At 32.4% G+C, this 15,881-nt stretch overlaps 1 protein-coding gene and 1 long non-coding RNA gene across 2 annotated transcripts in view; one reads left to right on the top strand and one right to left on the bottom strand.

The window, feature by feature from the left end:
• Nucleotides 1-915, top strand: part of LOC121127079 (solute carrier family 49 member A3) — a 32,040-nt gene extending 31,125 nt beyond the window's left edge. Inside the window, exon 3 of the mRNA XM_040722450.2 lies at nt 22-915. Coding sequence (XP_040578384.1) covers nt 22-801 — 780 coding nt within the window. The 3' untranslated portion in view covers nt 802-915. The remainder of the gene's footprint in view (nt 1-21) is intronic.
• A 668-nt stretch (nt 916-1,583) lies between these two features.
• Nucleotides 1,584-13,169, bottom strand: LOC121127025 (uncharacterized). The gene is made up of 2 exons (XR_011782615.1): nt 13,006-13,169; nt 1,584-12,879 (listed from the first exon to the last, which is right to left on the bottom strand). It is a non-coding gene; the product is annotated as an uncharacterized lncRNA (long non-coding RNA).
• Nucleotides 13,170-15,881: the final 2,712 nt, after the last annotated feature.

Here is a 15,881-nt window from a genome sequence, read left to right as displayed (position 1 = left end):
GTCTATATGTTTTTATACTAGGTGAAAAAAAGTTACCCACCTTCTCCTCCTAGTCATAGTGCTGAAATGCAAGTCAAAGAGAAAGTGAACTACTTGATATGCATAAAGAAACTGATGACAAACTTCCCATTCATCATAATATTTCTATTTCTTGGTGCTGCTATGGGCTATATCTCTACCTTGTCGACAAAAATTGAACAGCTTTTATGCTCAAAGGGATACTCTGATCAATTATCTGGATTGTCAGGTTCTTTAATACTATTATGGGGTTTTATAGCCTCGTTCTTTTTTGGCTTTCTTGCAATCAAAGTTAAGAAAATAGTGCTCATATGTAAAACCAGTGGACTAATTGTAATTATATTTCTTGTGCTAATATGTTATGTATTTCGTTTACCTAATATGAACTGGCTGATCATCCTGAGTTGTTCACTTCTGGGCATATTTTCTTTAGGAGTGTATCCTTTGGCTTTAGAGCTTGTTGTTGAATGTACTTACCCTCTGGATCAAGCAACACCAACCGCTTTAATATTTTTAAGTTCTTCACTTCAAGGTGTATTTCTTATGGTTATAGAAAACTATATGGGAAAGCCATTGACTCCAGAAGAATTTAGTCTACAATCTTGCATTTCTCATAAAGATTTTGGTCATCAACAACCAAAAGACTATACTGATTATCTTATTTTTATAACAAGCTACATGATTATTTTTATTCTCGTTTTTTTGGTTTTTTTTAAAACAGAGCTCAGAAGACAAAATGTTGACGATAATACAATGGAAAGAACATGGAAAGTCAAAATATAACCTTAAATACAATATAATTTATATGATTAAAATTAATCAACATATATTTTTCTATTCTAAATTAATTGCTTGATTAAATATTTTTTCCTGAAATAGAACGATCTTGCTGGTCAATATTTCTTCGTTAATAATTCCTTTGATTTGATACATTCTTTACTATAAACTCAATTAATTTTTTATTACTCGTGAGTCATCGATTTTAGCTTAATCAAAGATGAAAAAAAAATATTGAATCTATTATATGATTAATGAACATGCACATTTTTCTATGTATGTTAAGTGCTGTAAGTGATTCGATAAATCCGTGTAATAAAATAAATTATTCAGATATTTCGATTTTGTATTTATAACTTTCATCTCAACGTGATATATACGGATGTTAAACTTTAAGCCTTTTTTAAAATAAATTAGAGTTTGATGTAGAAAACAGATTTAAGATATCATAAGAGTTTGAGGTAGGAAACTGACTTAAGGTAGGATTTATGCTCGAGTTAGGAAATGGATTTAAGGTTGAAGGAGACGTTGAAAAACGTGTATCATTGTTTAAAATACTAATGTGATTCTCACAGATAATCACATCAGTATTTATCAGATGCTTGCTTTATTATGATTCTTGAGGGTATAACGAAAGTATTTGTTTAATAAAGATATACTATGTATAATTGACTTAGACGGTTTTTATCCGTTATAGTAGATTTGACAACGCCACACTCCATGCAATTGTAATTAATTATGAACTCTATTCTCAGAGTAATAACTAATAAAACGACAAAATAAGAGTATTTCGAAATATTTTTGAAGTTCCAAGTTTAAAATAGAAGGCTTAAATTAAATATAATCTACATACTAAAAAATAAAAAATAAACTATCATAAATTTAAGTTCAATATACAAAATTAAACAATTAGAATCATATCACTAATAATAACAATAAATTATAAATACAGAATATTGAAATAATAGATTGATCCAAATAATATTTTCTTGTTCTAACATCGGAATTTAGTTCAATATCTCATAACTTCAGGTTGCAAAATACAAGCCAGACGTAGAGTTTAATCAAAAATATCACCACCCTTTTTTCCTCATGTGCACATGTGTAGATGACTCAAGACATGTTGAAAATTATCTCAACTTCCCAATTTACAATGGGGGTATTTCTATAAATGACATCATTACCAACATCCTCCATTAATTAATAATGGTTCCCCGGGAAGGGAAAAATTTACACGTGTATTTCTAGATAAATTTTTTGAACGCAGGATGATTAGCAATGGATAAGGTTATATTACATGCAATAAGCATCTTTCTGAGATCAAAGTGAAAGTCAGACTTGATGTATTCATCGTTAACTTTATTTAATGTTTGAATATCCATACTCTTGTTATGAGATGAGGATAATGAGTGGCGTGTAATTCTAGACAGGGGACTAAAGGCACATTTATATCAATAAATCCGGCAATCCATCTGTTTCTCATCCGGTAAGTATTTTCCCAATTCCTGGGTCCCCATTTTCAGAAATCTAGACAGAAGGCGACTTTATTTTAGGTATTTTATTCAGTTCTCTATCGACTATCAGCATCTAATGTTATATTAATATTGAATAATAAAGGCGGGAATGATAACGTTCTTGATTGATAGAAGAAGATGTATATTTTTAAATCAATGATGTAATGCGTATTTATTTATTTCTCCTCGCACGCTTTTCTATTCTTACCAAAATTATCACCCTTATTCATGAGTAGTATTTTGAATTCCCTTCTTTTAATAAATTCTTCGCGTAAATGATATCGAGTCTCGTGTCCTCTTGAGTTCCATTGGTGCATTACAATCCCTAAAATATTTTGTGTCCCTGGAGGTAGAACAGGATATCAGGACGAAAGAAAGTATCCAGGGATTATTCTTATGTATTCCCTATGAAGAAAGATCTTTGTCATGAATGGGCTCAAGCAATCCCACGATCGAATTGAAAGCCAAGTCAACACCATAATGTTTGTTCTATTCATTTCAATTCCGCCTACTATTGAGTTGTAATCCAATTTTCCAGGTTTACATTTAGAATATATATATATTAGACTTATCTAGGGAATTACTCCATTGACCATTGTCCACCTACATGGGACACTAGAACCATTTATGCATTTATTCATCTATTCAATTGATGGGACAAAATCATAAAAAAAGGATAGAAGTCATGCTTGCTTATAAAACTCCGTAGTCGTATTTTTCAATTCTTAACTCAACTCTTCGGTTCTACCATTACATTTGTTTCAACTCCTTAGGTTTACCAAAGCACTATTCGAGGAATGTTCCCAAAGAGAGATCAACTAGGACGAGTTTTATGGCACGATATGAAACTGAAGCTAGTGGCCTAGAAAATCACTGATTTTTTTTTTTTTTTTTTTTTTTTGAAGCAGAGCGAATCCAATCCATTTCAGAGCCAAAAAGTTATATTGATGGAATGTCGTTACCTTTTGATGTACTGATTCAATGTAAAGAAGTATCCGTCTTGTTCTATGCCCTTGAAATGGGGCCTTATTCTTAATTGAAATTCAGTCTCTCGGTTAAATCACTTATGACCTTTAAAGTGTATGTTAATGCAAGTCCTGTGCCCATGAGCCATTTTTCTGAGTTGGCTCCACGGCTATTATTGCATCAACGAGTCAGATATGCAATTTAATCTCCAAGACTAAATCACTATGTTCGGAAACAGTTATGTCAGAAATAGACATCGTCATTGAGAATTCCATCGACTTATTCAACGGTATTGTGGAAAATATCGATAAAAGCTAATAACCATCCTTATTTTTTTTTTGACTGACCAACTGCAATTTTGTAAATCTAGAATAGGACCTAGGAAATACTACCAAAGCTTGCTTGGTAAATATTGTTGTTTATTTAATGTATTAATTTAAATTAACGCTTTTAATTTTCAGCAATGGCTCTTATGAGAAAAAGGGCATCGACATCTTTTTATAAACGTATATCGAGATAAGGAATAGTAAAATACCATCTATTCAGTGGTTAACAAGGCTTTCAAGGTAGTTTACAGTCGATACAGGACTTAGTCCTCAAACTATAAAATATTTAGAACAAAGAATAAATAATCTCAACGGTAGAGAAAGAAGTGTAACCCTTATTATGGATGAAGTATATTGGTAAGCTGCAAGAAATTCAAGGCACTTTTATACGAAATTTATAGCTTTTTCATTTCAGTGCTAAAGTTTGTGAGTATACAGGAGGGAAATTGTACGGCATTGCACATGGAGGGGAAACACCAACCAAGACTTTGATTTGTGTGATGATCAATAACTTAACTAAAAAACATGAAGACACTATTACAATGGTACCTTTGAAAGAATTAGACTCCAAAGTTCTGGGGAAATTATTCCACCTAATTGTAGAAACAATTACACCTGCAGGTTTGGAGCCAGTTGCATCACTGTTAGATGGATATTCAGCAAACCGAAAATTTTACACTCAAGAGCTATTTAACTGCACATTGAGTACGCATATTGTCTGCCCTCGCAATAGTGCGAAAAAGTTATTTTTGTTCTTTGATTCAGTGCATATACAACAGCAACAGTTTTTAAAATGTCCTTCGTTTGATGGTGAAGAAATGATTACTGAATTTATCCATATAAAAAAATGATATCATCTCGAGCAAACAAAACTTGTGAAGTATGCACACAAATTGAATGACAAAGTTCTTAACCCTCATCCCATTGAAACCCCCAAGGTCCAGCTAACAAATACATTGTTCCATGAAAATACCATTGATGGTTTTGAATTTTATGCAAAGAATGGTTACCCTGAATTCCAAACAACTGCAAAGCTTTTGAATCTTATTAGGCACTGGGGGAATTTATTCAACGTTAAATCTTCAATTACAGACCTAAAAAAAGAAAGATCCGAATCGTGAGCCCATAACACCATTTAATTTTGAAGAAAAGAATACTTTTTTGCAAAAAATTTATTAATTGGTTGGAGAATTTTCGAACAAACTCATCAAAAGAAAATTGTTTTAGTTTAGAAACATTTTTGACATTCATCCAAACAAACTTCTGCTATGATGGCCTTGACTCAATATTTAATTTTCAATAAAAATTTTAGTTATGTTTTGACTGGACAAATTGAGTTAGACCCATTGGAACGAAAGTTTGGCTTCTATCGATATAGTATTAGATGCAACTATTACACAAGTGTGAGACAGTTCCTTAAAACCGAAAGGTCTGTACAATTATCTTCCCTTATCAAGTTTAGCGAAATAAGATTAGTCGACATTCGTGAACATTTTATTCAGAAATGTAAGGATGATCTTTTTACTACTACAGATTTTCTTCTGGAAAACGTAAGTTTCAATATTATTCCAGCACATGCTGACTCAGGAATACTATTTTACATTTCAGGATATTGTGCAATATCTATTTTTTCTATAGTTAAATGTTCCTTTTGTAAACTTTACTTAATAAGTGAAGAGGACAACTCTCAAAGTAAACTTTCAATCCTATCTCTGTTTGACGAAATCAATAACCACACCCTTGAATAACCTAAGGATTTTATCAGAAATATATCAAGAGGATCTTTAACAGAACCATCAGACGAACTATTTATACTGATTTAGGAAGCCTGGAAATCTTATGTATCTATTTTTCAATCCATTGAACATGAAATAATACTTTTAAATCATTCAAACCCACGAAATCACTTTGTTGAAAGCTTCATTCAGTACTTAAAAAATGAGTCTAGTTTTTAGCTTGACCGACAATGCTTGACAATTTTGCTAAAGAAATTAATAACTTAATTCATGAAAGCCGAAGAAACATGCAAAAACAGCAAAAAAAAGTATTTTGGATGAGGTAAAAAAGTTGAAATCTGAGAAGAAATAAGGTCTATGACATTAATTTGGCTTTGCAATATATATTTATTTAATTATACCGGATTGTATGATTCATTATTTCTTTATAAGGGTCGAATTTAAGTGCATAGCTTGAGGTCCATATATCAAGTATTTTTCATACTTGTATCTAATTTATATTTTATTTTACTAAAATGTAGATAAAATGAGTGACATTCAGACTTATTTATAGTAATACATAGCTTTAAGAGTAACCCCCCTTAATTTACAAGTTATATTTTGTTTTGAGTCCATATATATATAGTAGTCATTGGAGAATTATATAACCTGAACACTTCAACCTCAATTCTTAATTCCTCATTACTTGTGAGTCTCTTTTGTCATTCTATAACCAGTGGAAGATGATTCTAGACTTTTGAAGATATTGTGCTTCACTTTTATCGATATTTTTGTTTGCAATGCATATTCTATTATAATTTGTATATTTATTTCTGTCTAAAAATGTCTCATTTAATTTTGCAAGTGTATAATTTATATATGTGTCACTAATAATTTGATGAACATGAAGCTGAAGAGAGAATCAGACTGAATGTAGCATGTATATCAAAATAAAAAATATGAACTCGATGGAAGAATGGCTGGATACAGATTCCGTTAATTAGAATACAGTTAAGGTCCTAGATATGTAGTATTAAATTCGATACTGCGTTATAATATTGCTTAGTTATATTAAAAGTGTAGCATACATTTTTTTCTGTTGGCCAGTAGAGCATTCAGTTTTATTCAACAATTTTTTAATACAGATTACATTAATTATATCAATGTAGCAAGTAAATATAAAACAAAACATGCAGGTTAACTCTAATCACCATTGGTAATCATGCATTACAATGCAGATTTACTTGTCAATTACCAAAACCATTGATATTTGCATGACAATAAAATAATAATTAACAAATAATTTAATTTAAAGTCCTAAAATACAATCTTAATACCAAAACTATCATCTCTTGTAGTGTGCAATTTGTATATTATATACTGCTCCTATGTAATTATTACGTCGATTTATTCCTTGTTTGCAATTGATAAAAAATCATTTTTCAAAACATGGAGGCCTAATCCCTAGTCAATGATGATTGGTACACCACTGTAGATTTCTGTCAATCTGCTGCATTCCAACAGGATCTTGTCGGTTGTTTCTCTTATTAAACCATAGAAAACGCAATCTGCTTGTCCGACTTTCTAGTATTTTCCGGCAGTTTCAAGAGTATCCGAAAGTATTCTGTACTTAAACTATTTTGTCAGGAGTAGTTCGAGAATTAATTTTAATGAATTTGATGCTTCGTTGTGGAGTTCTTGGGATTTTGCGAAGGCATAAATAAGCAAATGAAAGAAGTTGGAGTAGGTCGTGTTTAGAAATCCTCTCAGGTACCAGGTGGATAAAGTACTTCTCTTTATTTTAAAAGTAGGTGTTTGTCTCTGTACAGGTACAAAATATCCGAAGACTGACCTATAGAAGGAAAAAGCCATCTGATTTATAAGAGAGTTTGAATCTTTTAAATTTGAATCTACTTCAAATGTAAAATCACCAGTAAAATAGTATTTCCCATCCCTTGTACATTTCAAGTTTTTTGATTACTTCTCAAGACCCATCACAAAATCCTTCGAGTCTAGCCGAAAATCCACACAGTTTTTCGAAAACTTTGGATAGGCCATAATATAGCAAGTCAGGGTATTTTGATCCTTTTTATCCACAATTTCCTGATCCAGTAGGAGTTGAGGCATTTCCAAAAATTAGCTAAGGACGTTTAGGCTAACATATTTATTGGATTATATATTCTTTGAGTTCATACATTCTTTTTCTTTAAGATTTTAAGGAAAGGATCTTGAACTACATTCATCTCAAAAGCAATTTTGGGACAGAAAGGAGATATTCGCAACAAGTGGGTGATTTTGGGTACAATTTACGTGTTCTAGCCCATGCAAATAAATTTAGGTAAAAGTAGTGGCTTTAAAATATTTTTATCTTTAAGAGGATTTCTTTGTAATTTAGCTACATGCTATACGGGCCAACCCGTGATCCTACTAATTGAAAGTTTTTTCCAAAACTAAATTGGGGCCACTCCTTGGATATTAGGGAGCTATAAGGACATAAAAGTTCGGTTTTTTCTTCATTGACAAAAAGACCAGATTTGTCAGAAATTTTTTTAAGTGTTTTGATAGCACTTCCTGAAAACACCATAGTTAGGTCGTCTGCATAGCTAAGAAATTTTAGTTATGTCAGGTTGCAGACAGAGGATACCCTGGCAGACGCCCCTTTTATTCTCAAATTAACTTAACTGGCTTCCATACCTTATCGCTGTTATATTTCATGCTATGATTACGCCAACCATTCGAATGATATAGTCTTCAAAACCCTTTCTGTATAGCGTTTTGATAATGTATTCATGTGATAAAGTCACAAACGGCTTGGCAAAAATCCACGGTCATTAACGACAACACTGGTAACTTTCTATACACGCTTGTAGAGTTAAAGGAATACAGTCCATTTGCTAATCTTTTAGGAAACAATACTGAGATTCATATAAAATTTTATCCAAGATGTTGTTTATGCAATTTAAAATAATGTATTTAAAAATATTGTAAAGACAGTTTTGCATAGTAAGAGGTCATATGATGTTTTATAAATTTATCTATATGTATCTATATTTTTTTAGGAATCAGTATATTTCCATCAGACGCATATTCAGAAAAATATGCAACTCTCCTTATGTTATCGTAAAATTGTAATAAAATAGGAGCAATATAAAGTATATATCTTTATTAAAATTCAAAACCAAAACCAGATGGTCCATGAGTTTTAATAGATCTAGCTTTTTCTCTCACTGTATTTATGATTTATTGTATCGCTAAATGTTTCTCAATGAAATAATTATCATCTGGAAGAATTGTGAATCTACGGTCTACATTACATCTCAGTTCTTCACAGAAGTAAGCAGATCTATTGGTACATCTTGAACATTTCTTAAAGTGTTATACAATCGTACCCTTTGATACAGGTCGGAGAATAACTATTTTATTTCTGTACATATTTTTGTAGGATCTTCAGATATTTTTCCACTTGCTAACATGATTGACACATCCTTGCTTTTCCTTTTTTCTTCTTCTATAACTCATTGTAGCCTTGATTGAAATAAGTTTTTCATTTTTAAGTTCTAAGTGCTAGGTCAAAATACAGTTTGAATTTCTTTCCAGGAGCCGAAATGTCCTCTTTATTTATATTTTCAATGATATCTATTTTGCTATTACTATTGGTGGCTTCTCGGGCTCCAACTTGTTTGCATATAGCTTTGATCTTTGACACCATCTTTTGTACTTCATAGAAGTCTTTGCATCCTGTTTCAACATTGCCTTCCGTGGTCTCAATTATTTCCACGATCCCATCAATGACTTTGGGTAGATCTAATGGGGATGAACTGAGTTTCAAAGCTTTTTTTATCTATATCATTTGAGAAATGTATCGAATTAATTTTAATGTACAGTATGTTCGGATATTATGGTATCAATTACTTTTATATGACTTAACTGTTGCTTTTGAATACCACTGAATAAAAGGAGTTTCATTCTTGAGGACGCGGGTTTAGAGGATTTTTCAGAAGAAAAGAAAGTATGGCTATAATCGTTTATAGTTTCAGCTGCGTCACATAGATCATCTGATTTAGTGATGGACCAAAGTATTTTCTTCGCACAGGTATTTTTGATTCCATTAGAATTGGTAGAGTCCCTGTTAGTCTACATTTTTATATTAAAATGTCACTCAAAATTGTTGGCCTATGAGCCAAAATCGGTAAGTGTTTTTTTACTATAAAATTCAGTGTTGTCCCAAAGTTAATATAAATACAAGGTTAGAACATCATGGTTATGGGGCTTGCTAGAATTTTCAATTTGATGTTGTCAGGCAAGAGAAGAAGATTTTAAAGTCATAGAGAATAGAAAGGGTACCTAATACAAATTCACAAAAGGCCAAAATTAAGAACTGTGACCAGGTTTTGGGCCAAGAGGGAGAAGTTTGGTATCCTTGGAGGATATTATATCTTATTTACATTTTACAATAAATATATTATTATTATTACGATAATAATACCTATTTGCCATTCCGAAAAAGTAAAATGTATTCATGCAATGAAACTGTCAGTTGTGCAGTTACCATTTGTGATTCTCCTAACAACATAAATTATCATCATTTTCCAAATGATCCCTCAAGGAGGAAAAAATGGGAAAGTGCTTTTCATCGAAAGGACCCCTTACAAAAATATCCTAGAATTTGTGAGAATCATTTTAAGAAAAATGCTTATAAAAGGGATTTACAAGGTGATTAAGTCTAAAAACCTTGACAAGAAAATTCCTCAGAAATTGGATGACAACATCTTTTTAGAAGTAAAAGAGTTCTTCTTTAACACAACTGTAATGGTATTGGGAGCCAAGTTTTCTTCTTGTGTCCACAAAGATGTAATTATGTTGCACTTCATCGCAATGACCTATTCTTTAATGCCAAGAGTGATGAAGTAACACGATTTTTTGTTAGATTGAATTCCACACATTGTCCTAAGAGTCATCATCTAGTATCTTCTGTTTGATGAAAAAAACCTCTTTCGCTTCTACATTTCAAGAGGAATCTTGTGAGTCTACCATAGATTGTAACTTCTTCGAGAAATAATGCACAAACATCCCTGAAGATATGTCATAACTCTTTCTTACTCCTAGGTTCAGGAATTCTCATAAGTGACTCCAGTCTATCTGGATTCAGTTTTATCACACCATTTTCTATCGGGCAACCCAAAAGCTTAATTTTTGTAATTTAATATTCGCATTTATTTTCAAACATACCCATCTACAGCTATCATGAAAGATTTAAGATTCTTATGGTGGTCATTTTGATCATTTCCAAATATAGTAATGTCATCAATCTTTACATAAGTTTTTACCAGATTATCTCCGGCTATAATGAAATATATAACACACTGAAAACTAGAGAATCTATTTGTGACCCCATATTGTATATGACAAAATTAATATAATTGACCACAGGTTTCAAAAGTGGTATATTCTGTTTCACTCTTTTCAATCCCAACCTGTGGATAAGCCCTTTTAAGATCCACCGTTGTGAAAATTTTGTTGGCGGCCACTTTGCGTAGTACCTCTTCAATTTGCCGGAGAAAATAGCCATCTAACAAGGTAAATTTATTTACAGTTTGTAAATAATGGATTACCATAACATATCCTTTTCAGTAATCAGCACTTGAGCCCTCCATGGTGACGTAGTGGAATCCGTAATTTCCTCGTTCATTAAGCTCTGCTCTTCTTGATAAATAAACTCTATCGTCTACTGAAATTTTTCGTCACTTTGTTATCATAGTCTTAATATTTGGGAGAAGGTTTAGAAACAATGCAGGTGAAGGAATACCCTTGATACACACCGAATTAATAACTGGAAAAGGCTACCTTTCCCTGCCAGAATCATGTGCATCCTGAAAGAAGGCCTAAATAATCCAATGCCAAGATGACATCGGTAAACAATTCTGAAGGAAGAAAAACTTGGAATTCTCATAGAACTCTGCATTATATGCGACCTGCACATAATTTTCGAAAACATTAGAAGCCATCCCAATTAATTTGTATGACTTTTACATTTTTAGATTAATCTCTCTGACTTTACTGAGGCCAATTAAACTATCAGAACCGAGAGAATCTATTAATACAAATCTTGACTATTGATTTATCTAATTTTCTTAGCGATGTGGACACCACAAAGTATACGTTCAGTTCACCCTCTCGTGTCGTACGGTTCCGAATTTGAATTCCAGATTTGCACATACGGGCAAAATGTCTTAGTTTAGTGCACTTCCTACAAGTGGCATTACTTGCAGGCAGCTAGATACTGTTTTTTGATACCTTCCTTTCATCTTTTGCGACTATAGCCACATGTACAGAATCCTAGGTCGCTGATTGTTGTATTGCAATTACTCAAGATTTGGTTAAATCAAACGACTCGTTTAAAAAGATCGAAGCGCTCTCCAATATTCTTTGTCCGATTTGGAAAAATGGAAGACCACAAATGAATGCATCAGTTATATTTTCATTAGTATTATAAAGAACGCTTACAGCTCCAAATTTACAATCCTTCGCCAATAAGTTCAAGGCTTGAAGAAGTTGATCCAACTACTGGTCTTCCCTCTGTTTACATGAAGCAAGCAAATGTCTAGTGAATATTTCATTCTTATATATATATATGCTAACCTTATTGTAAGTGCCTCTTCATAGCTTTCAGCTGCTTCAATAAATTCATATCGACAGATTCACATAGTGTTTCATTAGTCTTAATTTGTTATTTTTTTGCAATTCTGGTAAAGGCTCAAGAAATTTTTTGTAATTAAACTTCCATTTATTCCAATGTTGGTCCGTATCTAGTGAATTGGGATTCCTGTCAAATTGGTATTAACTACGTAACTTTTCCAATTTCTTCTAAACTTCGATAATTTTTTTTAAACAAAAATTAATTGTTGTAATCCAGAATTTGGCTTCATTCGACTTACTTCTACTATAAGTAACATTAAACTAAAGTAAGTTCACTCAAGTATTTAACGCATTCAGTAATCACGAATAATTTATTCCTTTTTATTATTATTATTCTTGAGTCCAGCTTTACTATAGCTCCTTCTATTTTTTGTGGACCTTTTGACAAAATCTCTCCTTTTTTCAATAATTTAAAGCATTTTTTATAAGAGTTTTTATCTTTCAAAAAGAAAGAAAGAAAAAAGTAATGAAATTAGAAGAAAGAGATGGCGCAGATGAAATTGCAACGGTTTCATCGGTTAAAATGTTCAAATCAGTATGATTTATTAACAATATTCATATTCTCCGTAACATTTTACCATAATTATTTTACAGTGAACCAGGTAAATTTAATTCTCTGTCGAGGTTACCTTTAAATTATGTAGCATAGTTTAGTCCAAACGTTAGACGAACCTGTTAGTTGTATGAGCTAAGAGATTCAGTTCTTTACCAACGCTCCTCTTGAGTACAGCGCTATTACTTACCCTCAACTAACATGCTATAAACTTAGCCCTGAAATATTAGCGTATTTTTCTTGCTACTAGCAGTTCAGTTTATTGGCTTTGATTTGATACCCATGTCAATACTATAAGATAAGCCATAGTGAAGCTATAACCAAAAGAATGGAAACAATCAAGTTTTTTTTTACTTTACACTTACAATAAATTTTTAAATAAGAAGAGATAATCTTTTCTCAATTGCAGTTACTGCCAAAGATATTTGACAAAAATTTACCTGTATAAATACAATTTCTTCTCTTAAGAGATCATTATTAATTACTTCTTGTGCTTTTCTGGTTCCTGCCAAACATTCATCAAGGCTGTTCTCAGAAGACGTCGAAGTGATGGTAATTGTACTTCACTGCTTTTGACCAAGTTCCTTTTCTTGTTATAATTGGTGTTGGATTAGATTGAAGGCCCCCTGTGGATCCTGGATGTGAAGTAAGGGTCTTTGAACTGCAGCCGCACCACCGTTTACAGCGTGGTAGCCCGAGGGCCTCCGGAGGCGAACACAAGATCTAAGTCAAGGCCTCAAAGGTCGGACGAAATGGTTGCTGTCGTGAAAAAGTCTGAATGAAATGTGATCTCATCTTCTTAGAGGACCACGAGAGGCTTAACTCCGAGACGTACTGCCAATACTTGAAGAACAAAGTGTTCCCTTGGGCCTGGGCTACTTACAGGGACATGTGGTGGTGGCAGCAGAACGGTGCCAGCTGCCACACTAGCAACTTTACCATATAGTTCCTTCAGATCGAGACTCTAGCCTTCTTCAATCGGAATTCTTGGCCGCCTCACTCGCCTGATTTTTCACCACCTCACTTGCCTGATTGTTCGCCGCTTGACTTCGCAGTGTTTGGGCGTTTAACGGGGATGCTGTCAGGAGTCCAATACAAGCCCAAGGACCAGCTGAAGTCGGACGTCAAGAATTCCTGAGCCAACCTCGACCAGAGCTTCGTCGCCAAGTCACGTAGCAAGTTCCGGTCCAGGCGTGAGTTGGTAGTGGAGAACATGGGCGGCCATATTGAATATATATGTTTTTAAAACTTTCATCTTTCATGTTGAATAAATTAATTCGTCGACCACTTGAAAAATTACAGAATTATTTAACTATTTTTAAAAATTCCGAGTGTTCAGTTTTAGACGCGCACACATGTATTTATACTGATATAACTGGATAATAATAATATGTGCTAAAAACTAGAAACTAAATAACAGAATATTACAATGCTTTTCAATAACTACAGCTAATAAATCAGTAATATTAATAATAATAATAAATCAAATGTAATTTGATGGCATGATCTTCATGCTACACCAGTACAGCAAATTTCAACTTATAATATTGTTCCAAAGTGGAGATACTTTTCTACATTCATACAAACATACGTGAGTGGCACATGATGTACTGCTACTTATCAAAAGCCTTGATTATGTCTAGAATTAGAGTTATCTTTCCTTAAAGTTGAAAATAGGTGCCCTCATCTGGTTTTCAACTAGCTTACTGCAATATATTTATATATATCGCATCAATGTTATATGTTAAAATGTAAATAAAAATGTAGATTTATTTCATAATCTGTATAATTTATTTTCAATGAGTTGAAGCGATAGATTCAATACTCGATTCAAATATCAATTTCATGAAAGTCGAATTCTTTTGAGACATAAGTATTTTACGAATCTTCCTTTTGAATCCATCACAATCATCATGATAAATATATCCTTGAGAGTTAGCTCGTATCATCACTCGCCACTCATTTGTTGATCTAAATGCATTTAGGAAGAATGAATGTGTATGGTTTCCACCTATCTCATTTTGTATAAGTACGTGAATATTCCTTAATTACATTCACAAGTAGTCCTTGGAGCGAATCCTCCCCTCCCCTTATCCAATCCTAGTAGTACAAGGTTGAGTGGTAAATACAATATCTTATAGTACAAGAGTAGTTGAAGTTTCATATGGTCCATCGATGAACAACTATCCCGGATTCGAGATTTCACTCTCTTAAGAGAATTGCTCTATACACTTTATAAGACCTACCACCTTTAATTTTCTTCGTATATACTGCCCATTAATAGTTGAATAAATTGATCGTTTAAGATCAATTCAATAAGGAGCTGTATCCTTGAAATATTGTGATGACCTCACAACGATATCGATGATTTTGTGAATGAACACTTTTTAATGGTTATAGTTCATGATTTCAGCTATCAGATGATATATTTTACACATTCTGAATTAAGAGTATGAGCATCTGAAGATAAAACAATCTTTTTTCAACTTTAAACAAAGATAATTAAAGTTTTTAACATGATAAATACACTTAAAATCCGTTTTAGAATCTTATAAGAGTAGTTTTTGTAATATATGTATATATTGTATCCATATCTTCAACATTAAGCGCTGAAAAAAGCTTTGAATCTTAAAAATACCCCCCAAAAAAAAAAAAAAACAACACACACACTTTATAGCCTTTCTCAGAAGGCCTTGAGGTTGATAAAGAAAAACTTATGCAATATTAGGAATCGCAGGATCAAACTCAATTATTTCAATCTTTTGGAATTTTTGCTGTATGCGTTAGTAAGCCTTTGTAAATACTAAACTTGATAGTTGCTATAAAAAAAAGGTGTGTTTTCTTTTTTGAAAAACCATGTGGATTCACTAAAATATATGTTTTCTGTGTTTATGGGACAGCAACGCTAGAAACTAGCGTTGGATTAAAACGAATTGGTTTCAAAGACTAAATTTAACCCATTGAGATTAAAATATTATTACTGACTCACTTGTTAACGGGGAGAAAAGTATTTTACCACTTCTCCACATAAAACTAAAGCATTAAACAAATTAATTAAACGCTCAACTCCAAGATGGAGAATGCTTAAAAAATATCACTTCGAAATGTTGATACATCATTAAAGGGAGTTCCAAACTGGATTGAGTTACAGATCCGAAATTTTATTTTTGAGCTACACAATGATAATAAATTGATATAACAAATTTTACTCAAATTGAGCGTAAATTTCTGATGGAATTAATTAATATCGTATATACACACCGAGGGTGGTTTAAAAAGTTTCCTACCTAACACAGATACAAGTCATTTTTTCTGA

Source organism: Lepeophtheirus salmonis, chromosome 12 (assembly GCF_016086655.4).
Source record: "Lepeophtheirus salmonis chromosome 12, UVic_Lsal_1.4, whole genome shotgun sequence".
NCBI classification, from domain to species: Eukaryota; Metazoa; Arthropoda; class Copepoda; order Siphonostomatoida; family Caligidae; genus Lepeophtheirus; species Lepeophtheirus salmonis.
Note: the sequence above shows the minus strand (reverse complement) of the source record. Positions and strands in the feature narration are given on the sequence as shown.